The 22,277-nt window shown below is 41.3% G+C and overlaps 1 protein-coding gene across 2 annotated transcripts in view; it reads left to right on the top strand.

The window, feature by feature from the left end:
* The window catches only part of ZNF277 (zinc finger protein 277), a 78,059-nt gene extending 63,362 nt beyond the window's left edge, over positions 1 to 14,697 (top strand). For both annotated transcript variants that reach the window (XM_034769259.1, XM_034769251.1), the window contains exons 8-12: positions 9,504 to 9,571; positions 11,001 to 11,097; positions 11,616 to 11,658; positions 12,251 to 12,425; positions 14,340 to 14,697. In XM_034769259.1, coding sequence (XP_034625150.1) covers positions 9,504 to 9,571; positions 11,001 to 11,097; positions 11,616 to 11,658; positions 12,251 to 12,425; positions 14,340 to 14,523 — 567 coding nt within the window. In that variant the 3' untranslated portion in view covers positions 14,524 to 14,697. The remainder of the gene's footprint in view (positions 1 to 9,503; positions 9,572 to 11,000; positions 11,098 to 11,615; positions 11,659 to 12,250; positions 12,426 to 14,339) is intronic.
* Positions 14,698 to 22,277: the final 7,580 nt, after the last annotated feature.

The following is a 22,277-nucleotide window of genomic DNA, read 5'->3' as shown; positions in this document are numbered from 1 at the left end:
ACAGTATATGCAAAGAAGCTAATCAGTGGCTTTCAAGTGGAATAGAAAATAAGGTTGGATTTTTTTTCCCAACATAATGTGCAGTCTGTGATAGGTATTTACATTTGGTCTAAATCTCCTTCTGTGTATATACAGCAGTTTTTCACTCCATCCTTAACTTTGGTGTGGAGTAGCTGTTCCAAAATCTGCCACGTTCTGTCCTAGAAGTTGCTGCATTTCAGTTGTGGGTAAAGTGTTTTATATCTATATTACATTTGTGTTGATATCTGTGATGCATGAAAAAAGTAGTTTATCTTTTAGACTACCTTACCTACTCTTTGCCCCTTAATCCTCCTCCTTTCCCCCTTTCTCCCCAGACTTTATGCTAGTAATCAGACAGCCGTCATTGTTTCTAATTCTCTGGCAAGTTGATTTATTTCCTTCTCCTCCCCAGCGTGAAATTCATTCCCTTGTCCCCTTCCATTGCTAAAGACCACAGAGGCCTGAGGACTAGGACAGGGAAGATTCAGACCAGGAGCAGTGATGCCTTTTCTAGATGCAAAATTGGCACTGCTCTAAAGCAGGGGTGGGGAACTTACAATCTACGAGCCGGATTCGGCCTGCTGCTTCATTTAATCCGGCCCGCAGCAACTCACCGCACCGCAAACTGGAAGCCCTGAGTCTCCCCCTGCCCCCTGGGGCTGGAGCTACGAGTGCCCGCTTGCCCCACTGTGGGGGGGAAGCTGGGGTTGTCAGTCCCGGAAGCGACTGGCATGTCCCTGTGGCCCCTAGGAGCAGGGGCAATCAGGGAAGCTCCGTGCGTTGCCCCCACCCCCCCCCCAGCGCTGGCTCCACAGCTCCCATTGGCTGGGAACCGCAGCTTATGGGAGCTGTAGGTGTGGGCAGCTCATCCCCTCCTGCACCCCAACCCCCTGCCCAGGCCTGGCACCCCCTTCCAGACTCCGAACTCCTCATTTCTGGCCCCACCTTGGAGCCTAGCGGAAGCCTAGCACTCTAAAAATAGCGGTGTAGACAGTGCTTTGAAGTTGCGACTCAGGTTGGACCTTGGACTTCGAAACCCCCCCCCCCCTTCTCTTGGCTTCAGAGCCTGACTGCCAGCCTGAGCTGTAACTTCAAAGTGCTGTCTGTGCAGCTATTTTTAGAGTGCTAGCGCAAGCCCCACTAGCCTAAGTCTGTCAGCTCAGGCTGGGAGGTTCTCTGCTGTAGATTGTGTAGACACACCCCGTATCACCTGGCTTTCTAGGTGAAAGGATACGAAAAAATACAGATACTGTTTTTAAAAAAAAAAAACCTCTGAAACATATGTAAATCAGTTTACTGTAAAATATGTAACAAATAACAGACTAGTGTAGGATGGTATAAAGGTTTCCTTTAGCATCAGTCTGAAGTGTTAGAACATCTCCTATGCTGGGAAGGGTGCTTGCACTCTTAATGTCCTCTGGTGCCTTTTTATTTACTTTTACACGGAAGAGGCAATGGGATTAAAGAGAATGCAAACTGTAACACATTCAATGAGGTTTCAATGGATTACCCTGTACTCACAAAGACATAATGTTAGTTCCTACTGTGCACATTTGGACCATGGTGATAATGTTAATGTGATGAAGCTGTTTTTGAGTTGAATCCAGGTTCAGCACCAGAAACTGAAGCTGCCCCGGGCCTGTTTTCCATAATGACATAACACACTGCTGTTCCTCAACTTTTTGCATCGTTTGTAGAGATGTTTAACTGTTTAAGACAAGCCCTATTAAGCTTTTCTGGTTTCTCATCCCCTGTGAAAGCTCTTTCCCTTTGCTGTACTTGAAATGTCCAGGAGATTCACAGCTTTCAATAGCTAGCAGAATGTGGCTATTATGTGTCTGTCATTCATTACAGAGCATTGCTTGATATAAAGATTTGTGGCTTCTGGTTAAATGTGACTTTTGGTTTTCGGGGTGGGTTTTTTTGTTCTGTTTAATAGACAAACGAGAGAGTTTTCAGAATGAAACAGCAAATATCTTATCTTTCCAAATGTCAGTTCTGCGAAGCTTAGTTTTTAAAAAATGGGTCTTTATTAGTGAGCACCATTATAATCTCGTTTTCATCTACAGCCCTTTTTAAATACACAAAATAAACCTCTTGAAATGATAGCTGGATCTTAACCTATTTACAAAGAAACCTATTTATATGTTGTTGTAATAAAGGTATTCCTTTTTAAAGCAGACTTGTATCTGTGTCCCTGCTCTTTTTATAATTTTGCTTTACATATAAACCTTCACAGAGCACTGTGTTAAATAGTCTTTACAGTTATAGTCAGTCCAGGGCTGGAGATTTTTTTGTTTTTGTGGGGGGGTGTTTTAAATAGGTCTTTTTGTTCACATGTATTGAGGGCTTTTATTGAATTGCCTCACAAACTTCAGTCCCATTCCTGCTCCCATTGAAGTCAGTGGCAAAACTCCTATTGACTTCAGTTGGAGCAGGAACATAGCCTTTGTTTTTCCGAATTATGCTTTTGGCTTCATTAGCATTTATAGTGTAATTAATTATAAAGATCTCCTTTCTGAACTGAGAAGTTGCATTTTATGGCTTACTTCTTCTGTGTATTCGTCCTTCCCTGCCTTAAATAGCCTACTTGACATTGCTGGGAATTATGTAAATGTAGAGTCATGTGTCAATAAGTCATCTTCTGATTTACTAAGATTCCTTAAATGTCTGACATCATTTAAAAGTGGCTTTTGTTGTGCTGCCTCGATAATTAATCACATATTCTGTTGAGTTTTGCTTCATAGGTTACTATACAGTAGTACGCGTGATCTTTAGTTATGTAAGGATAGATGCTTTTCTTGAAACTTCATTATCTATGTAATTTCAGCCCTAAGCAACAATCAAAAGATTATTTATGATGTATTTAATACTCCCGTTGCATTAAGGTGGGATTTTCAAAAGATAGGAGACTCAGGCTCACAAATCCCATTGAAAATCAAGGGCTTCAGAATCATTTAGACATGTTTCAAAATCTCAGAGGCCCCCTTTAGGATCAGAGACTCTCTGTAGGCATTATATGAGCACATTAGATATGGCTCCTGCTCCAAAGAGCTTACAGTATAAACAAACAAGACTAACAAGTGATGAGACAACCTGGAAACATCACATCACAGTGTATAGTCTTTTTTAAAAAAGGATTTCCCCCAAAACCTTTTCTACTCCAATTCCCCTTGCTTCTGTCCCCATTGCTCACTCTACCCATTCCATAATAATGTTTGGGTCCAGTGGAGAGGGGGAAACACTGACAGTTGGATGGTGTCTGTTCTTACAGAGCCTGGCCCAAACCCATAATTCAGGACCACAGAATGGCAGTAGGCAGTCTTGCGGCTTCCTCCTCCGCCCTAGTTGAGGGCACTGTCATTAAGGGCTGGGTCACAGCCAGTCTGGCAGATCCTTCTCCTTTGTGTATCCATTGGAGTGTGGCCAGGAGGACTTGAAATACTGGGCATGCATACAGGGCATGCACTTCCCTAATCAATTACGCATTTCATTTAAAATTGGCAGATAATAGGCCATAGACTAGATCCGTGCGTGTGACTATTTTTTAATACCACTCCCACCCGCTCCCACTATTATGGCAGCTGGTCCTGCGGGTCCCGCGGGATCCCAGTCCTGCTGCAGGGCTTTACACTCTTCCCGTGCAGGGGCTCTATGCTAGAGTACAACAATGACACTATAATGAATGGATTTATTTTCAAATTGTAAAAACTTGCTGACACGTGTACATATTTCTCTCACAGGAATTTTAGTTCTTAAAGTTATTTTTGATATATTTTTTAAAAGAGTAAACAGATCTTTTTTTCTTGTGGCCAAACTGCAAATAATAGTTACCCTGTATGTTTTGTTTTCTTGCTACTTGCTGACTGAGCTTGGGACGGTCTTGTGCTCAACTTGATGGCATTTCTCTGTCTGTAATGTGATAACTTTTGAACACCACATCCAGTCAATTCCAAAATTTCAGGGAATGTTCTAGGCATCAGTGGCCAGACCTGATTGATTTGAGGGGAAATAAGATGAAGCCTCTGCCAGCCGCAACTGGTTGATAGCATCCACTTACCCCTTCCATCCTAACAGTCCTCCTATCTCATCTCTTGTCTCTTTTCCCAATATAATTTAACATGTTGACACGCTGAATGACTTATCTCCCAAATGGAGAGAAGAATTATGGTGGGTCTGGGGTGGGTATGTTGGTATGCACACAGCCCATGGCATGGGGGAGAAGGTGGTGGGGACACACAAACCCTGGACAGGCAGGAAGTTGGGGGACTGTGATACGGGGAAAGGGAGAAAAGGGGGTACACAAGGCCTCTACCATGGGGAGTATGGGGGTCAGACAGCCCCTGTCATGGGAAGAAATGGGTAGAGAGAGGGTAATGAGGGCTCATGCAGAGCCCCTGCCATGGTGGGAGAATAGAGAACCATGGAATGGATGAAAGAACGAATGTGAGGGTAACAGCTGTCCTGTGTACAGTACTATAAAATCCCTCCTGGCCAGAGACTCCAAAATCCTTTTCCCTGTAAAGGGTTAAGAAGCTCCGGTAACCTGGCTGGCATCTGACCCAAAGGACCAATAAGGGGACAAGATACTTTCAAATCTTGGGGGGGCGGGGGAGGCTTTTGTTTGTGCTCTTTGTGTGGGAGTTCGTTCGCTCTTGGGACTGAGAGGGACCAGACATCAATCCAGGTTCTCCACATCTTTCTAAACAAGTCTCTCCTATTTCAAACTTGTAAGTAAATAGCTAGGCAAGGCGTCTTAGTTTCACTTTGTTTTCTCAACTTGTAAATGTACCTTTTACTAGAGTGTTTATCTTTGTTTGCTGTACTTTGAACCTAAGACTAGAGGGGAGTCCTCTGAGCTCTTTAAGTTTGATTACCCTGTAAAGTTATTTTCCATACTGATTTTACAGAGATGATTTTTACCTTTTTCTTTAATTAAAAGCCTTCTTTTTAAGAACCTGATTGATTTTTCCTTGTTTTAAGATCCAAGGGGTTTGGCTCTTGATTCACCAGGAGTTGGTGAAAGGAAGGAGGGGGAATGGTTAATTTCTCCTTATTTTAAGATCCAAGGGGTTTGGATCTTGATTCACCAGGAGTTGGTGAAAGGAAGGAGGGGGAATGGTTAATTTCTCCTTGTTTTAGATCCAAGGGGTTTGGATCTGTATTCACCAGGGAATTGGTGAAGGTCTCTCAAGGCTACCCAGGGAAGGGAACTAGCCTTGGGATGGTGGCAGCGGACCAGACCTAAGCTGGTAGTTAAGCTTAGAAGTCTTCATGCAGGCCCCCACATTTTGTACCCTAAAGTTCAAAGTGGGGATACAGCCTTGACAGGGTATAAAGAAGGCTAGGTGGGGAGAAGTTGGGGGACCCCAGTATGGGGGTCAGGGGAATAGGAGTGCACATAGAATCCCTGCCATGAAGGGGATAGTAGGGGACCCTGGAATGGGGGAAGGAGGGGTACACAACCTCTGATGTGGGGGGAAGAATGGGGAAATCTGGTACAGGAGAAGGGGGGCACACAGAGCTTGGCATGCAGATGAAGAAGGGACTGAAGGGTTCCATTTCCATGTTTCTTAGGAGCTGCGCATCTAGGAAAGGTGCCTGCCATGCAGAATTCCACTAGTGTGTGGCTTCAGAAGCCCTGGATGCCAGGTGACATAAGCCCTCCAAGCCAGTGCTTCGGCCCCTTCTCCTCATGATGGTGCATGCTCCTCCCTCAGCTAGGCACACAGTCCCACATCTGTGGAAGTCTGAAAGTGATAGGCAATGGCAGGAAAATCCATCTTTATGGATTCATGCTGTATCTTGGGGAGAGGGAATAGTAAAATATGCAGCCTCTTTTCTCTCCAGAATCCATTTTACACAGAGCCTTAAAGGTGACCTGTAAAGGAAGTTTCAAAAACTATTCTTGTGTTTTTGTTTTGTTCGGGTTTTTGTTTTGTTTAGTTTTAGTTTTGGGGACTGGGGAGGGTGGGTCTTCTTTATGTTATAATAAAAAGCCCCTCTGTTTTAAAACTTGTATTTTCTACTTTTTTAACTATTATTAAGTCTAGTTAAGTCTAGTTTTTCCCCTGGCTTTGCAAAGAAAAAAAAAGAAAGAAAAGTGTATAGAGGTCTCAGGAGATATTTATAGAATTCTCACATCTTAGATGTGAGACAGGGATGTTGAATTTTTTTTTTTTTTTAAGACATCCTTTATGCCAGATGCTCAGTAGACACTAGAATTTAAAGGGCCACACAAGCCAAAAAAAAAAAATTTTTTTTTTAACAATCTAAGTCAGTCCCTTCCCACCAGTCTTTTGGTTCTGATGATATTGTAGCTTCACTAGTTCACCGCTCACCAGGGAAGATCAGACCTGATTTTTTTCTGTAAAAAAGCTAGCCATCAACCAACCAAGCAAAAAAAAAAAAAAAAAAAAAGTCCTCTTATGTACTTTGCCTTCTATGTAAACATCACAAAGAAACAAAAGCTCGTACCTAATTATTTTTCCCTTTCCCCTTTTTGCAGTTCATATTTAACCAAAAGGTAAAGCTTGATTTTTTTTTCCCCCAGTTTCTTTTGAAGGCGCTCTCTTATGCCCATAGATTTCAAGGTAGCAGGGAAGAAAAATTGTGAAAACATCTGTTAATTTTGCAGTCATGAGCTGCTATGCTGTCATTACAGGCTGTGGTGTTGGCAGCCACAGTTTCCATAGGAAATGGTGGTGTGCAGCTGTGACAACGTGTGGGGAGAGGTGTTAATAGCTGCACATTATCTCAGAAAAATGGTGACATTAATGAGTCTCCACTGTAACTTGGAAAGTTTACACACCAGAGCGTAACATCTCTGAATTAATTACTGAATCTTCATTCTGTAAGTGGTAATGGCATCATGTTAAGGGCTATCAGAGATGTTTGTGTGTGCTCCATTTACCTGATAGATTGTAACAGCTTTGGAAATTCTCATTAAACTGTTAAATGATGTATATCTTTATTTTTTTTTCTTTTCTTTTTTTAATAAAACCACATTGACAATAATAGCATTTGTTACCAGGGTATACTTAATAATGAATATCTTTATTAGAGTGACTGAGTATTTTAATAGAGGGAACAGGATGTGTTCAAATATTTAGGCTCCCTGTTTAAAAGTTTCCCATATGTATCTGAGATGTGTCAAAAAGTTGGGGCCAATATCATTAAATATGATGTGTGTAAACCACAAGTGTAAAAAGTATGAGTACAAAAAAACTATGGTACTTAAATTGTTGGTTCTGGTTTACTTTTGAAGGTGACAAGACTCTTTCAGGGAAAGAAACACTAGAGAGAGAAAGTTAAAGCATGACTGTTGGGATATAAAACAGTGGTCTTCAGCCAAGGACTGGCTCTATAATTATTGTTTATATTACAGTAGCACCTAGTGGTCTCGACTGAAATTGGAGCCCCATTGTGCTAGGGACTGTGCAAACTAAGGCCTAGTCTTCACTTACCGGCTGGTCCGGCGGCACGCCATCGATGTTCTGGGATCGATCCCGGAAGTGCTCACAGTCGGCGCCGGTACTCCAGCTCGCCGAGAGGAGTACGCAGCGTCGACGGGAGGAGACTTCCGGCCGCGTCTGGACCGCGGTAAGTCCGGACTAAGGTACTTCGAATTCAGCTACGTTATTAACGTAGCTGAATTTGCGTACCGTAGTCCGAAGTCCGGACTAAGTGGGGACCAGCCCTAAGTGACAGGCAGTCTTTTTGCTGAAGAGTTTAAGATCCAAATAGGCAACACAAAAGGGAGGAAGGGAATGGGGGTGAAGTGACTTGATCAAGGTCACACATCTAGTCCAAGGCAGAGCTGAGAATAGAATCAAGGTCCCAGCCCCATGCTCTAACCCTTGGATGCCACTGCCCCTCTCCAATACTCTACAGTCAGGTCTACATTACAACTGTTTACTATGTTAGTCAGAGATGTGAAGAGATGTGATCCCCGACTGACGCAGCTATGTGAGCAGAAGTCCCTAGACTGAGTTACACCAGCAAAACTGTACTTTTGCTGGTATAGCTGCTTATTTCACTCAGGCCTGGTCTACGCTATCAGGGTAAGTCGACCTAAGTTGCACTACTCCAGCCACGTGAATAACGTAGCTGGAGGCGATGTAGCTTAGGTCGACTTACTACAGTCTGTACCATCTGGGTTGACAGGAGATACTTTCCTGTCGACTTACATTACTCTTCTCATTCCGGTGGAGTACCAGAGTCGATGGGAGAGTGATCTGTGGTTGATTTAGCGGGTCTTCACTAGATTGACCCCCCGCTGCATTGGTTGCAGCAACGTCAATCCCTGGTACGTGTAGACATGGCCACAGGAGTGGGGGGAATAAGCTATACCAGCACAGTTTTCTCAGTATAAGCTGCATCCACACTAGAAGCACCTACACCAGCAAAGCGCTCCTAGCATAGTCGCTCTGGAGGGGACTATATGTCTGATCATGACACTGTTCCCTGTTCCTATTGCTAGGTCATATGAGTGCAGTGCTGATTAAAGTTGTGGTCCTCAAGCTGCCAGATGTTCAGTGCAAGTGTCAGGCAGCATACTGAGCAAGTGGGCACATATATGTGGGAGCTTCTCAACCACCTATAGCTAGTAGGCGGGAAGAGAGAATAGGGCCCCCACCCCTTCCTTTATGCAGGAAGAAACCAGAAGGGGTGACAATGTTGCATCAATACTTGATGTGTGGAGTCATGACTGTTTGCTGGAAGCTGGAAATGGGCAACGGGGATGGATCACTTGATGATTACCTGTTCTGTTCATTCCCTCTGGGGTACCTGGCATTGGCCACTGTTGGAAGACAAGATACTAGGCAAGATGGACCTTTGGTCTGACCCAGTATGGCTGTTCTTATGACACTTTTGCCATGATTGCATTGTAACTCCCATAAGATGATGAAGTGATCCTCCAACTGTTAAAGATTGAGTACCATTGTGTTAGTGCATTTTGGAGCACATCTTCCTTACAATGATGATGTTGATTTGCTCCTGTGTAAGTAATAGATCTGAAAATAGAGTTCTTTTCATAATATTCACAGCATTGAGGAGAGGCAGGACTTGCTAAAAAAATAAAATCTTCAACCAGCTCTAATACTGGAAATTGTCTGTTGTGATGTACTCCTGTCTTCAGAGATCCAAAAGGGCTTCCAGTAAGTTGGTGGAATTGGAAACCATGTGTATGCATTGAAGGTCAGCTTTGACCTATTGTGCGTAAATGTAAATCTCTAGGCAAACATGGCTTTCCTTTAAATTGGGACCTCTCACTCAACTTTATTCACCTTATTCCTAATAAAAAACATGTTTAAAAGAATTAAGCATATAACATTACTTTAATTTAAATCCACAAACATATAAGAGTAAATCCAAACTAAGATATTGACTGTGACTTAAGAAGTTGTACATTTATTCAGTTGTTTCTTAACATGTGGCACCTGTGTGGAAGTTACTTTTCCTTTATCTTGCATTTCCAGGAATTTGGAAAGTCCTGGGAGGAAGTTCAATCAGAAGATGACCGAGAATTGTTAGATAACGTGGAAGAGTAAGAGTTATATAGCCATTTTATGCAAGTTAAGAGTTTAATGGGGAGTTGTGCTCGGTATGTAATTTGAAAAGATTCATAACATAGTCAAATCAAGCTCAGTTTTCATCAGAACATTTCATCAAAGGCACTTCTCAGTGAGGGCTACTTCCAAGTCGCATTTAGTCTTTCCAACCCCAAGCTGTTTTGACTGCAAAACTGTTCAAATGAGGCTCATCAAAAAAAATTTATAATGGGGGTAAAGCATATTTTCCCCTCTTTTTCTTAATACTCAGAAATGGCTGAATTGCTTTTCACTGATTGGAGCTGGGCAAATGCTCAACCCTATTTAAGTGAATAAGGAAATCATCAATAGGTAGAAAGCATTTTCTAGTGGTTAAAGCACAGGACTGGACATCAAGACTACTGATGATTGTTCCTGGTTTTGCCTGTGATTTGAGCTTCAGTTTACCTACAAGTAAAACATGGATATAATAATACTTTTCTACCCCACATAGGTGTTGTGAATCTTGATGAATCAGTGTAGGTAAAGTACTCTGAAATCCTTAGGTGAAAGCTCTGTATAAGTGCTAAGTATTATTATTTCAGAGTATCACTACGGGTCTGGATGTAACTTATTGCTTAAATAATACGTGTGCGCACTTGCACTAAATGTAGCAGAAACAAGAATCTGTTCTGTGGAATAATAATGTTTGATAGGTACGTAAAATTGAGAAAACTCCAGCTGCCTGTCATTTGTGTCTTTTGTTAGTAAATGAAAAGATTAGAGAGGCACAGTAGGGTGTGAAAGACTTCATGAAAATATACAGTTAAAAAGCAATTTGCTGTGGCTTACCAGATTCGATTTACTAAAGCATTACAGAACTTGCCTGCACTGCTATTCACTGCACTATCAGGGTTCTAACTGTAAATGGAGTTAATTGTACAGCAGTTCAGAGCCCCAGTAACCTAAGAAGGAGCTCGAGTACTTCTCTTCAGGGAAGTTCACTAGAGTAGTGACCCAAACAGGTTCTGAAAGCCAAATTCCAGCAAGACTGTATATTCGTTTTTGGCTATATTTTGCGCTCAGAGTAGCCATATTGAAGTCAGTAGAGTTGCTCTGAATCTATAATACTGTAACTAAAAGCCAAATCTGACCTTTTGATAAAAACTTTACCTTTGTATTTTTTAGTCACGGGGCTAAATTCTACCAATGTAGCATATTGGCATGCTGGTCCATAACTAGGGCTTCTAGACGCTATAATAATAGAATTAATAATAAATCCAAACTATGGTAACTCAACTGAAGGAAAATGACTTACTCTGCACTTACATTAGTTCAGCGAGATGAAAATTTGGCTCACGCTTTCACATCAGCTATCTTTAAAAAAAAAAAAAGTCTCTTCAGGCCCTTTTCAATCAAACAAACACCTTGTCTCCTTCATCACAGAGACTGGTCTGATTGGGAAGAGCATCCTGTCTGTGCAGTTTGCCTGTTTTGTGAAAAGCAAGCAGACACTACCGAAAAATTATGTCTCCACATGAAGGTAAGGCACAAATATGTTTAAATCACACTTGTTTTATCAGTTTGAAGTGAAAAGGAGGATTGTGGCAGCGCTGTTGAGTTCAGGGCTTCTGTTGCACTACAAATACAACATGCATTCAGAATTATGCAAAATGCAATCGTAGAATGCCCTCTTTAGTGCAGAACACAGTCATTACCTCTCCAGTGTCTACTTTATGGAAAACTCATTGGAGCCAAGTTCTACAATGAGAATGTGAATCACCATCTCTGGCAAGTTTACATGGTAAGATGATAGAGGCGGCAATAAAATTTTATTAACTACAGCGATTTGCTGACTTAGCATTTATTATAGTTAAACACGCTACAGAATTGAAACGTAGATGTTAAACAGAGAATGGTAATTAAACTAACCACATACAAAAATTTCTGGCAAACCCAAATCTTTCTTGAATTAGCCTGACTATATAAAAATTGAGCTGCTTTCAACTTGGAATACCAGAAGTAGTGGTGGTAATAATAATAAGCTATGTTTTTTTCCAGGAAGCACATGGATTTGACCTTCTTAAAATAAAGGCAGAGCATGGTGAGTAAGAGATACCGTAATTGTCAGTATCTGCCATTAGTGTTGGGAAAACCACAGCATAAGAATACTGGAAAACAACTGCATCACTTTAATTTTTTCAGATTTTAACTTTTCCTTTATGGAAATGCTGCTTTGCCAGCTGACAAAGCACAGCCCAGTCTATTCTATTTTTTGGAACTGCTGCTAATACTTCCCATGAAATAGCTATGCCAGGGTATTTGATATTTTCTCTTGAAATTTTGGGTTCTTTCATGGAATAACTTCTGCAGATCCCCAATCGAAGGGTCTAAGACTTTGCCACAAGACCCCTTCAGTCATTATTTCAAAAATGCTGTTGCAGTTCCTTCCACTTTACGTTACAGGAAGCAGAATGTACCCTGTGCCCAAAGCCATAGGGCTCTGTGCCATGTGGTGAAGGGAAACAAAGTGTCCTTAATTTTTAAGCTGCACTTACTGACCAATTCTGCTGCAAGAAAGCATACAGGGATAAACTTTTGCTGAGTTACAGGACTCTGCCTATGTATGCCTTTGCATTACAAGTGCTTCTTTGCATTTTGTATCTCTTAAGTTGTTGTTTTCTGCCATTTGCCAGGTTTGAAGTTTTATCAGCAAGTGAAGTTAGTGAACTTCATCAGAAGGGAAATCCACCAGTGTCGATGTTACAACTGCAAGGAGTCGTTTCAGTCTAAGACTGAATTAATAAGTCACATGGAAGTTACCAAACACATTACATTCCTGCCAACCAGGTCTACGTGGGATCAACCACAGTACGTGCTAACTTGTGTTTTTCCTCCAGCATTTATGTTCCTATTTGATACTGCCCCAGAGGAGTATGGTCTGAAAGGTCCATTCTATGGCAATACTATGGTACCCAGAACTACCTGCTCTTCGCAGGCCCAAGTGATGGTATGAGCACAATTGCAAGCTGTCTCAGGCCTATCCAAAATTGTAAGTCCCCACACTGTGTGAAACTAGAGGGGCTTTGGCACAGACTGCTGTCCCAGATGCCTCAACACTGTGTTGCCATAGTCAGGGACAACATGCTACACAGGAAGAAGGAACTGGCTTCAGACAGCTAAACGCTTACTTCCCCTAGTCCTTATGTGGCTCTTATAAGATACACTAGCAACCTGACTTTTCAAATACGCTGTTCCACTTCATGCTTTATAACTCCCATCTCAGAAAGCCAGCAGATTCATGCCCCCTAGAAGTCTTCTTAAAAACAGCTTATTTGCCCAAAACATCTGCAGGTGCTCTACTGGGAGCCATAGAATTCTGGACTCTTACTTTAGAACCATATGGCTGTATCTACACTTAAAATGCTACAGTGGTACAGCTATAGTGCTTCAGTGCAGATATTCACTCCAGCAAAGGGAGGGTTCTCCCTTCACTATAGTTAATCGACCTCCCGGGCAGTAGCTGGGTTGACGGAAGAATTCTTCTGTCAACTTAGTACCCTGTACACCAGGGGTTAGGTCAGCTTAACTGTGTTACTCAGAAGTGTGGGTTTTTCAAACCCTGGGGTGCTGTAGCTGGGTCAACCTAACTTTTTAGTGTAGATGTAACATTGTAGGGTAGTTCCCATCTCCTATGCTTCATCATACTGACTCTGGTTGTGAAGGGGTACAGTTAATACAACAGCTTAGCTTCTACTAGGATGCTGTTTTCTTACCTGCTTCCTTTCCTCTTGCTCAGACAGCTGCAACAGTAACCCCAGCCTGTGCCTTCTACCAGGCAATGGAGTGCTGAGCAAAACAAAACAAAAAAAGTATTGCTTTTTTTTTTTTTACCCCCTCCTCCAATAAAAAGTGTCAGAGGAAGAAAAAAAATTGAGGTTTTACTCTCAAGAATCCAACTATGCTGTGATAAGGGTATAACCACCCTTTAAAACCAGAGCACGAGAAAATACATAGTGAAAACAACTAAAAAGTAATCTTTCCCTGCAGAATTCTTTAGGTAGGGATAGCAAATCTGGCAGAAATCTCTATAATGAGGCACTGGCTTTGTCCCATAGGATCTGTAAAAAGCTTGCAGCAATTGTGAACAAGTGTCTAGCTGTTCGGTATATGCAGCATAATATGCTATGACTGACCATTTGTGGTCCAGTGAGTCAGACTTCTTGCCCGATTTAAATGTGACACTACGCTTCACTTGATGGCATTTCTCCATTTGTCTGTATGAAGCATGATAACTTTGGAATGCTGCATCTGATCAATTCCAAAACTTCAGGGGGTGCTCAATGGGCAGAACCTTATTGATTGAAATCCAAAAAAGCCTGATTTCCATTAAAGTCAGGCTCACAGTGTATCCATTTGGTGCTGTGGGCAGAGGAATATCTCTGCAGCCCTCTGCTGCTGTCTACACATCACAGGCAGCAGCTTACTGAAGGGTTGCACACTTCATTGCTGTGCACCCAGCTACATCCCTCACTGCCCCGCTACAGGCTGACCCTTCCCACCCCCACTCCAGCCAGTCTTCCCTGTGCCCCCACTAAAGCCTTCCCCCCAGACTTTTCCTCCTCCTCACCTCCCCCTCCGCCGCCTGGATGGCCAGCCTCCTCCCAGTCAGGCTTCCATTTGCACTTAAGTTGGATACAGTTAACTTCTAGCAGTCAGCCTACATGTGCAATGCAATGTGTGACCCTCTAGTAATATTTTATTCTTAAATTTTGTCGCTTTCAGGTATTATTTTCCCACCTATGAAAATGATACACTCCTATGTACACTGTCAGACAGTGAAGATGAACTGACAGCCAAGGATCAAAGCGAAGATGTCCCTGTCATTAGTGAAGATCTTTCCGACCTAGAGGCTCTGAGACAAAGCAGTGTTTTAAACGAACTTCTGCGTGAACAGAACAACGATTAAGGGAAGCCTAAACATTGAGAGAGAGACTTACTAATCTTCAGGCATTCTACCTACAAGACTAAAAGGAAAAATCTGATCTCACTTACATACTAGTGTGATTTAGCCCATGATTGCTATAAACACACTGATTGTAAATGAATGAGAATACCAAATAAAGAAAATAGGCAATAAAAGCCATATGTAAACTTGTATTTTTTCTTCATTGTTGCTACTTTGTTTTTAAACTCATGCTGTGTTTTTTCTCCATTTAATTCTCAGTAGCATATTGTTGTTTATTTGCACAGTTTTATTTTATCTGAACATCTACAATGTAGCAATACTTTGTGGCTGGCATTTGATGAGCATCTGGTGCTAGAGATGAGAGAACCCAGACCACCATATGAAGAATGAATGAAGCTTTGCTATGTTATATATTGTGAGAAGTCACATGGGGGGAGGGAACTGACTTCAATTTGAATCCTAATCACAAAACTGTTCTTTAAAACAAAGGCCAAAGTTTAACTTCAGATAGAGATCATTTTTCACTTTTAAGATCTAATCTCAACACTAGTGCATCTCAAGGCTTTTACTTTGCAATCTTGGGTTCCTGTCCTGAAAACTGCAAACTCGTTTGTCTGCGTGGAGTCCCAGCAACTTCAGTAGGGCTCTGCATGAGCACGAGCATCTGCATATGTGGAGGTGCTTGCAAGATCAGGGCCTTGATTTGCATTTGTAATGAGGAGCATCTTTGTTGTTATCAGGGATTTCAAGAATTAAAAACATGAGTTTCTTCAGTGTGAGCTAAAGTTCTGTAGCTGAGAGCTGTAACAGACTCTCACATTGTCTATACCTGAGGCACTGTGGGTATAATATGCAGTGAACAGTGGGTTACATAGTATGTTCAAAAAGAACAGGAGTACTTGTGGCACCTTAGAGACTAACAAATTTATTAGAGCATAAGCTTTCGTGGACTACAGTCCACTTCTTCGGATGCATATAGAGTGAAACAATCTATCTCCCCTTGTAAGTATTCTCACACTTCTTATCAAACTGTCTGTACCGGGCTATCTTGATTATCACTTCAGAAGTTTTTTTCTCTTACTTAATTGGCCTCTCAGAGTTGGTAAGACAACTCCCACCTGTTCATGCTCTCTGTATGTGTGTAAATATATATCTCCTCAATATATGTTTCACTCTATATGCATCCGAAGAAGTGGGCTGTAGTCCACGAAAGCTTATGCTCTAATAAATTTGTTAGTCTCTAAGGTGCCACAAGTACTCCTGTTCTTTTTGCGGATACAGACTAACATGGCTGCTACTCTGAAACCTGTCATAGTATGTTCAGTATCTTTTCAAAAGCCTCTTTTACTTCTCTTTGATTCTGTAATCCAGAGTCTAAGGTTTTTCCCTAATTGTGGATATCTAGGCTTACGTATAATATTTCTTTAGCTATTTTAAAAGGAAAATCAAGAGTCCCTATAGCTCACTGTTAGAATCATTTAAAATGCTATTTCCATTTTTCAGTTGCAAACTTGCTACTTGCTCATAGTAATTATGGCTCTACAGTTTTGTTATATGAAAATGAATTAGTGTAACAAAAGCACCATACAAATCTTACTAGGCATATGATTAATGGAGAAAAGCCTATTAAATGCAAGAAGGTACTGATGCATCATTATGGTTTGAGAATTTAAATGTACAAGTCAAGAAATCCAGTTATGGTTCACATACCCAGTGGACAATTGCAGGTGTTTAGGGATTTGAAATCAATGGGAACTAGATGTCTGAGATTCTGGGCCTTAGCCTCTCTGTGTCTCAGAACCCCATTTTACAGACAGGGATAATAGCACTTCCCTACCTCACAGGGGTTTTTGTGGGGGTAATTACATTAATGATGGTGAGGTGTTCAAATACTAGGGTAATGGGGGCCATAGGAAGTACCATAAATACTCTTCTCCCTTGCACATATGCAACATTTTGTATGACTGTGTGTAGAATGACTGTATGTAAGCAAAATTACAGTTATGGGAGTTGCATAACCAGATTTCTGAACCCCCAGACCAAGACATTATTCTTAAATACCTAGATGCAACCGTAGCACCTTGTATTACTGAAAGACACTTTAGAAATGCTCACCAGGAAGAGGGCACGCAGAATGGTTTGGCAACTTGCTACAGGAAAACCTGTCTTTTTGGTTGTGTAATGTAGTAGTAGTAGAGTTTTGGCGCAAGTGTGTTGCGTGGGAGATGAGTTATTTTGGCAAGGGGCAAGACAGTTATTTGGGAAGGTGATGTGACTGGGTAAGAGGAGGAGGATTTAATGCATCTCTTTGCGGGTGAGGGTGGAAGTGCTCAATAGGATGCGGGAGAAGGACGTATCTCTTCTCTAGATAGCGAACAGGAGCAGCTAACGGGAGTTTCACGAAGGAGTTCTCCAGGAGAAGGAGGAGCAATTACATGACCCTTGGAGTAAGTTTGTTGTCTGTAGTGCGTGTGTTTGTGATGTGCTTCCTGCTTGACTGAAATATACCGTGTAGTCCGTTTGTTTGGGGGACCAATTACAGTTGGCATGGCTACTCCCATCTTTTCATGTTCTTTGTATGTATAAATATCTTCTTTCTGTGTGTTCCATTCTATGCATCCGATGAAGTGGGCTGTAGCCCACGAAAGCTTATGCTCAGATAAATTTGTTAGTTTCTAAGGTGCCACAAGTACTCCTGTTCTTTTAATATCCTTTAAATTTAAAGCCAAACACCCCCTGATAAAAACAAAACAACACAACAACAAAGGAACAAGTGTCAGGAGTTAAAAGATAATGCAGGCAGAAGTCCAGCACCAGAGTGGGAGCTATCCAGTTTATTGCACCCAATGCAGCATGTATGATTACCTGCCCCATGGGCAGGTGGCGTATGTGTGCATTCAGTGCAAGGAGCTCCTGGCCCTCAGAGACCATGTGTGGGCTTTGGGGACCAGAGTGGCTGAACTGGAGGAGCTAAGGGAGACAGAGAGGTACATAGATGACATTTTCCGGGACACAGTAGAACGGTCCCACCCCCAGTCTGATAGCCTCTGAGCTGTTGAGGAGGATGAAAGCCTCAGGGAAGGAGAACATCCAACTGGAGCAGAGGGAAACGATCCCATAGCTGGAACCCTCATTCCAGATGATGATATGGTATCCTCTCGCACTGAGAGGTTAGTTAAATAGAAATTAAAAGGTACAGCACCAAAAGAGAAATCCCTGCAAGCTGCATGGAAACTTTTTAAAGACACCATAGTAGAGGCTCAACTTAAATGTATACCCCAAATTAAAAAACCTAATAAGAGAACCAAAAAAGTGCCACCATGGCTAAACAACAAAATAAAAGAAGCAGTGAGAGGCAAAAAGGCATCCTTTAAAAAGTGGAAGTTAAATCCTAGTGACAAAAATAGAAAGGAGCATAAACTCTGACTAGTTAAATGTAAAAATATAATTAGGAAGGACAAGGAAGAATTTGAAGAACAGCTAGCCAAAGACTCAAAAAAAAAAAAAAAAATTACTATTTTAACTACATCAGAAGCAGGAAGCCTGCTAAACAACCAGTGGGGCCACAGGATGATCAAGATACTAAAAGAGCACTCAAGGACGATAAGGCCACTGTGAAGAAACTAAATGAATTCTTTGGATTGGTCTTCATGGTTGAGGATGTGAGGGAGATTCCCAAACCTGAGCCATTCTCTTTAGGTGACAAATCTGAGGAACTGCCCCAGATTGAAGTGTCATTAGAGGAGGTTATGAAACAAATTGATAAACTAAACAGTAATAAGTCACCAGGACCAGATGGTATTCACCCAAGAGTTCTGAAGGAACTCAAATGTGAAATTGCAGAATTATGAACTGTAGTCTGTAACCTATCATTTAAATCACCTTCTGTACCAAATGACTGGAGGATAGCTAATGTGATGCCAATTTTTAATAAGGGCTCCAGAGGTGATCCCAGCAATTATGGGCCAGTAAGCCTGACTTCAGTTCCGGTCAAATTGGTTGAAATTATAATAAAGAACAAAATTGTCAGAGAGATGAACATAATTTGTTGGGGAAGAATCGACATGTTTTTTGTAAAGGGAAATCATGCCTCACCGATCTACTATAATTCTTTGAGGGGGTCAACAAGCATGTGGATAAGGGGATCCAGTGGATATAGTGTACTTAGATTTTCAGAAAGCCTTTGACAAGGTTCCTCACCAAGGCTCTTACGCAAAGTAAGCTGTCATGGGATAAGAGGGAAGGTCCTCTCATGGATTGGTAACTGGTTAAAAGATAGGAAACAAAGTAGGAATAAATGGTCGGTTTTCAGACTGGAGAGAGGTAAATAGCGGTGTCCCCCAGGGGTCTGTACTGGGACCAGTCCTATTCAACATATTCATAAATGATCTGAGAAAAGGGGTAAAGAGTAAGGTGGCAACATTTGCAGATGATACAAAATTGCTCAAGATAGTTTAGTCCCAGGCTGACTGCGAAGAGCTACAAAAGGATCTTTCAAAACTGGGTAACTGGACAACAAAATGGCAGATGAAATTCAGTGTTGATAAATGCAAAGTAATGCAAATTGGAAAACATAATTCCAACTATACCTATAAAATGATAGTGTCTAAATTAACTGTTACCACTCAAGAAAGAGATCTTGGAGTCATTGGTGATAGTTCTCTAAAAACGTCCACTCACTGTGCAGCCGGAGTCAAAAATGCTAACAGAATTTTGGGAACCATTAAGAAAGGGATAGCTAATAAGACAGAAAATATCATATTGTCTCTATATAAATCCATGGTACGCCCACATCCCCATGCAGTATTCAAGATGTGGTCACCCCATCTCAAAAAGATATATTGGAATTGGAAAAGGTTCAGAAGAGAGCAACAAAAATTATTAGGGGTATGAAACAGTTTTTTTATGAGGAGAGATTAATAAGACTGACTTTTCATCTTGGAAAAGAGAGGACTAAGGGGGGATATGATAGAGGTCTATGAAAGCCTGACTGGTGTGGAGAAAGTAAATAAGAAAATGTTATTTACTCCTCTCATAACACAAGAACTAGGGGTCACCAAATGAAATTAATAAGCAGCAGGTTTAAAACAAACAAGAGGAAGTATTTTTTAACACAATGCACAGTCACCCTGTGGAAGTCCTTGCCGGAAGATGTTGTGAAGGCCAAGACTATAACAGGGTTCAAAAAAGAACTAGATAAGTTCATGGAGGATAGGTCCATCAATGGCTATTAGCCAGGATCGACAGGATGGTGTCCCTAGTCTCTGTTTGCCAGAAGCTGAGAATGGGTGATGGGATGAATCAGTTGAGGATTACCTGTTCTGTTCCCTCTGGGGCACCTGGCATTGGCCACTGTCAGAAGACAGTGGGCTAGATGGACCATTGAGCTGACCCAGTATGGCCATTCTTATGTTCTTCCATTCTTCTCTGCTCTCCTCCCTGCCGCATTATGTCTGCTTCAGTTCCTTCCATCTTACTATTTAATTGGATCCTAGCAGCTACTCACTTGACCTGACCTGTCATCCACTAGTTCCTCTTTCTGAGTCTCTCCTCTCAGTCTACAAATTGAAACAGTAGCACAGCAGAAACAAAAAGAAAGAGGCTGTTGAGAGGCACCAGCTATCAGGTTGCATAATGGGCCAAACAGAGGTGATTTCTATTCCTGAAAGGAGGAAAGGGGAGGGACTCAGACTGGGAGGAGTCAAAGGGGATGGAACAAAGGGTAAAGCAGATTCAATCATATCTGCATTGGTTTTACTGAAACTGCTAGAAAAATCCAGCAGAACCAGCTGTCACCCCATGACCATCCTGATAAATTGAGACATATGGCCGTCATTAATGAGTGCTGTAACTTCTGTTTCTTGTGTGTGCTTTTGAAATCTCACTGATAACATTACATACATTCAGGGGTAGTTGGTTTGGAGTTCTCTTCTCAAATTGCTTTTCTCTCTCTCTCTCCCCAAAATAGAAATTGAGGAAACTGGTTGTGGGATCAATCACACCTTCATTCTAAAGTGAGAATAAAAGTTGGTGGATTTTGCATTAATGACAGATAAGTGTGTATTGAAGCAATGGAAAAATCAGCAGGGAAGAATGGTTAAACAACAGCATATGAATGCATACAGCACAGGCTATCAAAAGTACAAATTAATGAAAAGAGGAGAACTTTACTGAAATGCTTCAAAGTGAAATTGCGAAATATTACCTAATCAGGAGGAATGTGACATTGAGTCACACAACTCGGTAAAAAATGGAAATCAATAACATTTAAGATAGTAAAACTAGAGTGCTGCTCTTCCTCATTCTAAGAGAAATCTGAAATGGCAATTTGTGGGTGTAGAATTAAGAAGCGCATTTTAAGAAGCTCTTATATGATTAGAGCTACTTTTTTGAATAGAGAGGAAGTGGACTTCAGACCATTGGAGAATTCTTTTCTATAACTGCTCTCTGGAATTATATGAAGTCTGATGTCACAACCTCTTACTCCAAATATGCGTACTGGACAACAAACCAGGTGTCATTGCAACACTTTCATTGCTCAGTAAATTCTCAAAGAGATTATTGGGGGACAGATTAGACTAAAATTGGCACAATCATATTTGTGGCAAATTTGCTAATAATTTAATACCTCTACCACATACCCTCAACAAAAGAATTTTTAAAAAAGCAGGAAAAGTTGCAGATAATTTTGTCAGAAGACCAAAGGCTGGTAGAGTGACTTGACAGTAATATCAGTAATTTGGCAGGAATTTTTTCCCCTTATCAAGACCACATTTCTTTATCAGCATAAATCAAACTCAGTTACCATAAGCATAACAAAAAGATTCCATAGCCTGGGGTTCACTCAGCAGCTGGATAGGATACCCTGCCTTCCCATGCATTCTCCCTCTTGTGTCTCTGCAGCTGCCCTTTTTATAGTTGTAACTCTTCCCAAAGCACCTATGCTAGGAGAGGGGAGAGTTAGGCTTGCGGACTCAGACCACGTTTACAAGTATCTGATGTCTCTTGACACCATTAACAAAAAGTATTCCACCAACCAATTATTCTGACAACTTTGTGCAAATGTAATATGATTTCTGATGTTTAATATTTGTTCTTTATCTTAATCATTTCATCTAAAGATATGATTATATTTGTCATGTTCTTATGATATACTTATCTGGCATGTTAAATCAGTTTCCTAACATGCATGGTTACTTTAATTAGGTATGAATACAGCTTGAAAAGTTTGGTTGCAACTGTAGAATCCCCAAAGTTCTAAGCAGGAACTATTTTAGAACCACTATCTGAACTTGTTAAATGCTAACTGATATCCTGGGATACTGAAAGAGACCTCTGATGGAAGAAACAGATGTTTTTAAGTTCCCCTCATTGCTTCTGCATTCTTCCCTTGACAACCAATAACTTACTCAACAGCATAGAGCTATCCCATCCTCCTATTTTATACAGTAGCAGGACTGGTCTAGATCTGGCATAAGAAATCAAAGTGTGGATAGAAATAAAACTGCTGTTCATTGTTATCTAGCCTCCATGCTCCAACACAAGTAAATTGTAAGCTCTCGGACAAGATCGTGGACAATAATAGGCAACTGTGGAGAATTTCTTAGCTATGTTGATTACTCATTGCTACATCAGATGTTTTTGAATTTATATTTTATTTATACATACACAGAGAAAAGGGAAGAGTCCATAAGTATATACTGTTTCTCACAGTGGCCACATGAAAAATATTTAAGAAGCTTTTTTTATTGTCC

The sequence above is a fragment of the Trachemys scripta genome, chromosome 1 (assembly GCF_013100865.1).
Source record: "Trachemys scripta elegans isolate TJP31775 chromosome 1, CAS_Tse_1.0, whole genome shotgun sequence".
Classification (NCBI taxonomy): domain Eukaryota; kingdom Metazoa; phylum Chordata; order Testudines; family Emydidae; genus Trachemys; species Trachemys scripta.
The sequence above is the reverse complement of the archived record's forward strand: the minus strand, read 5'-3'. Positions and strand labels throughout refer to the sequence as shown.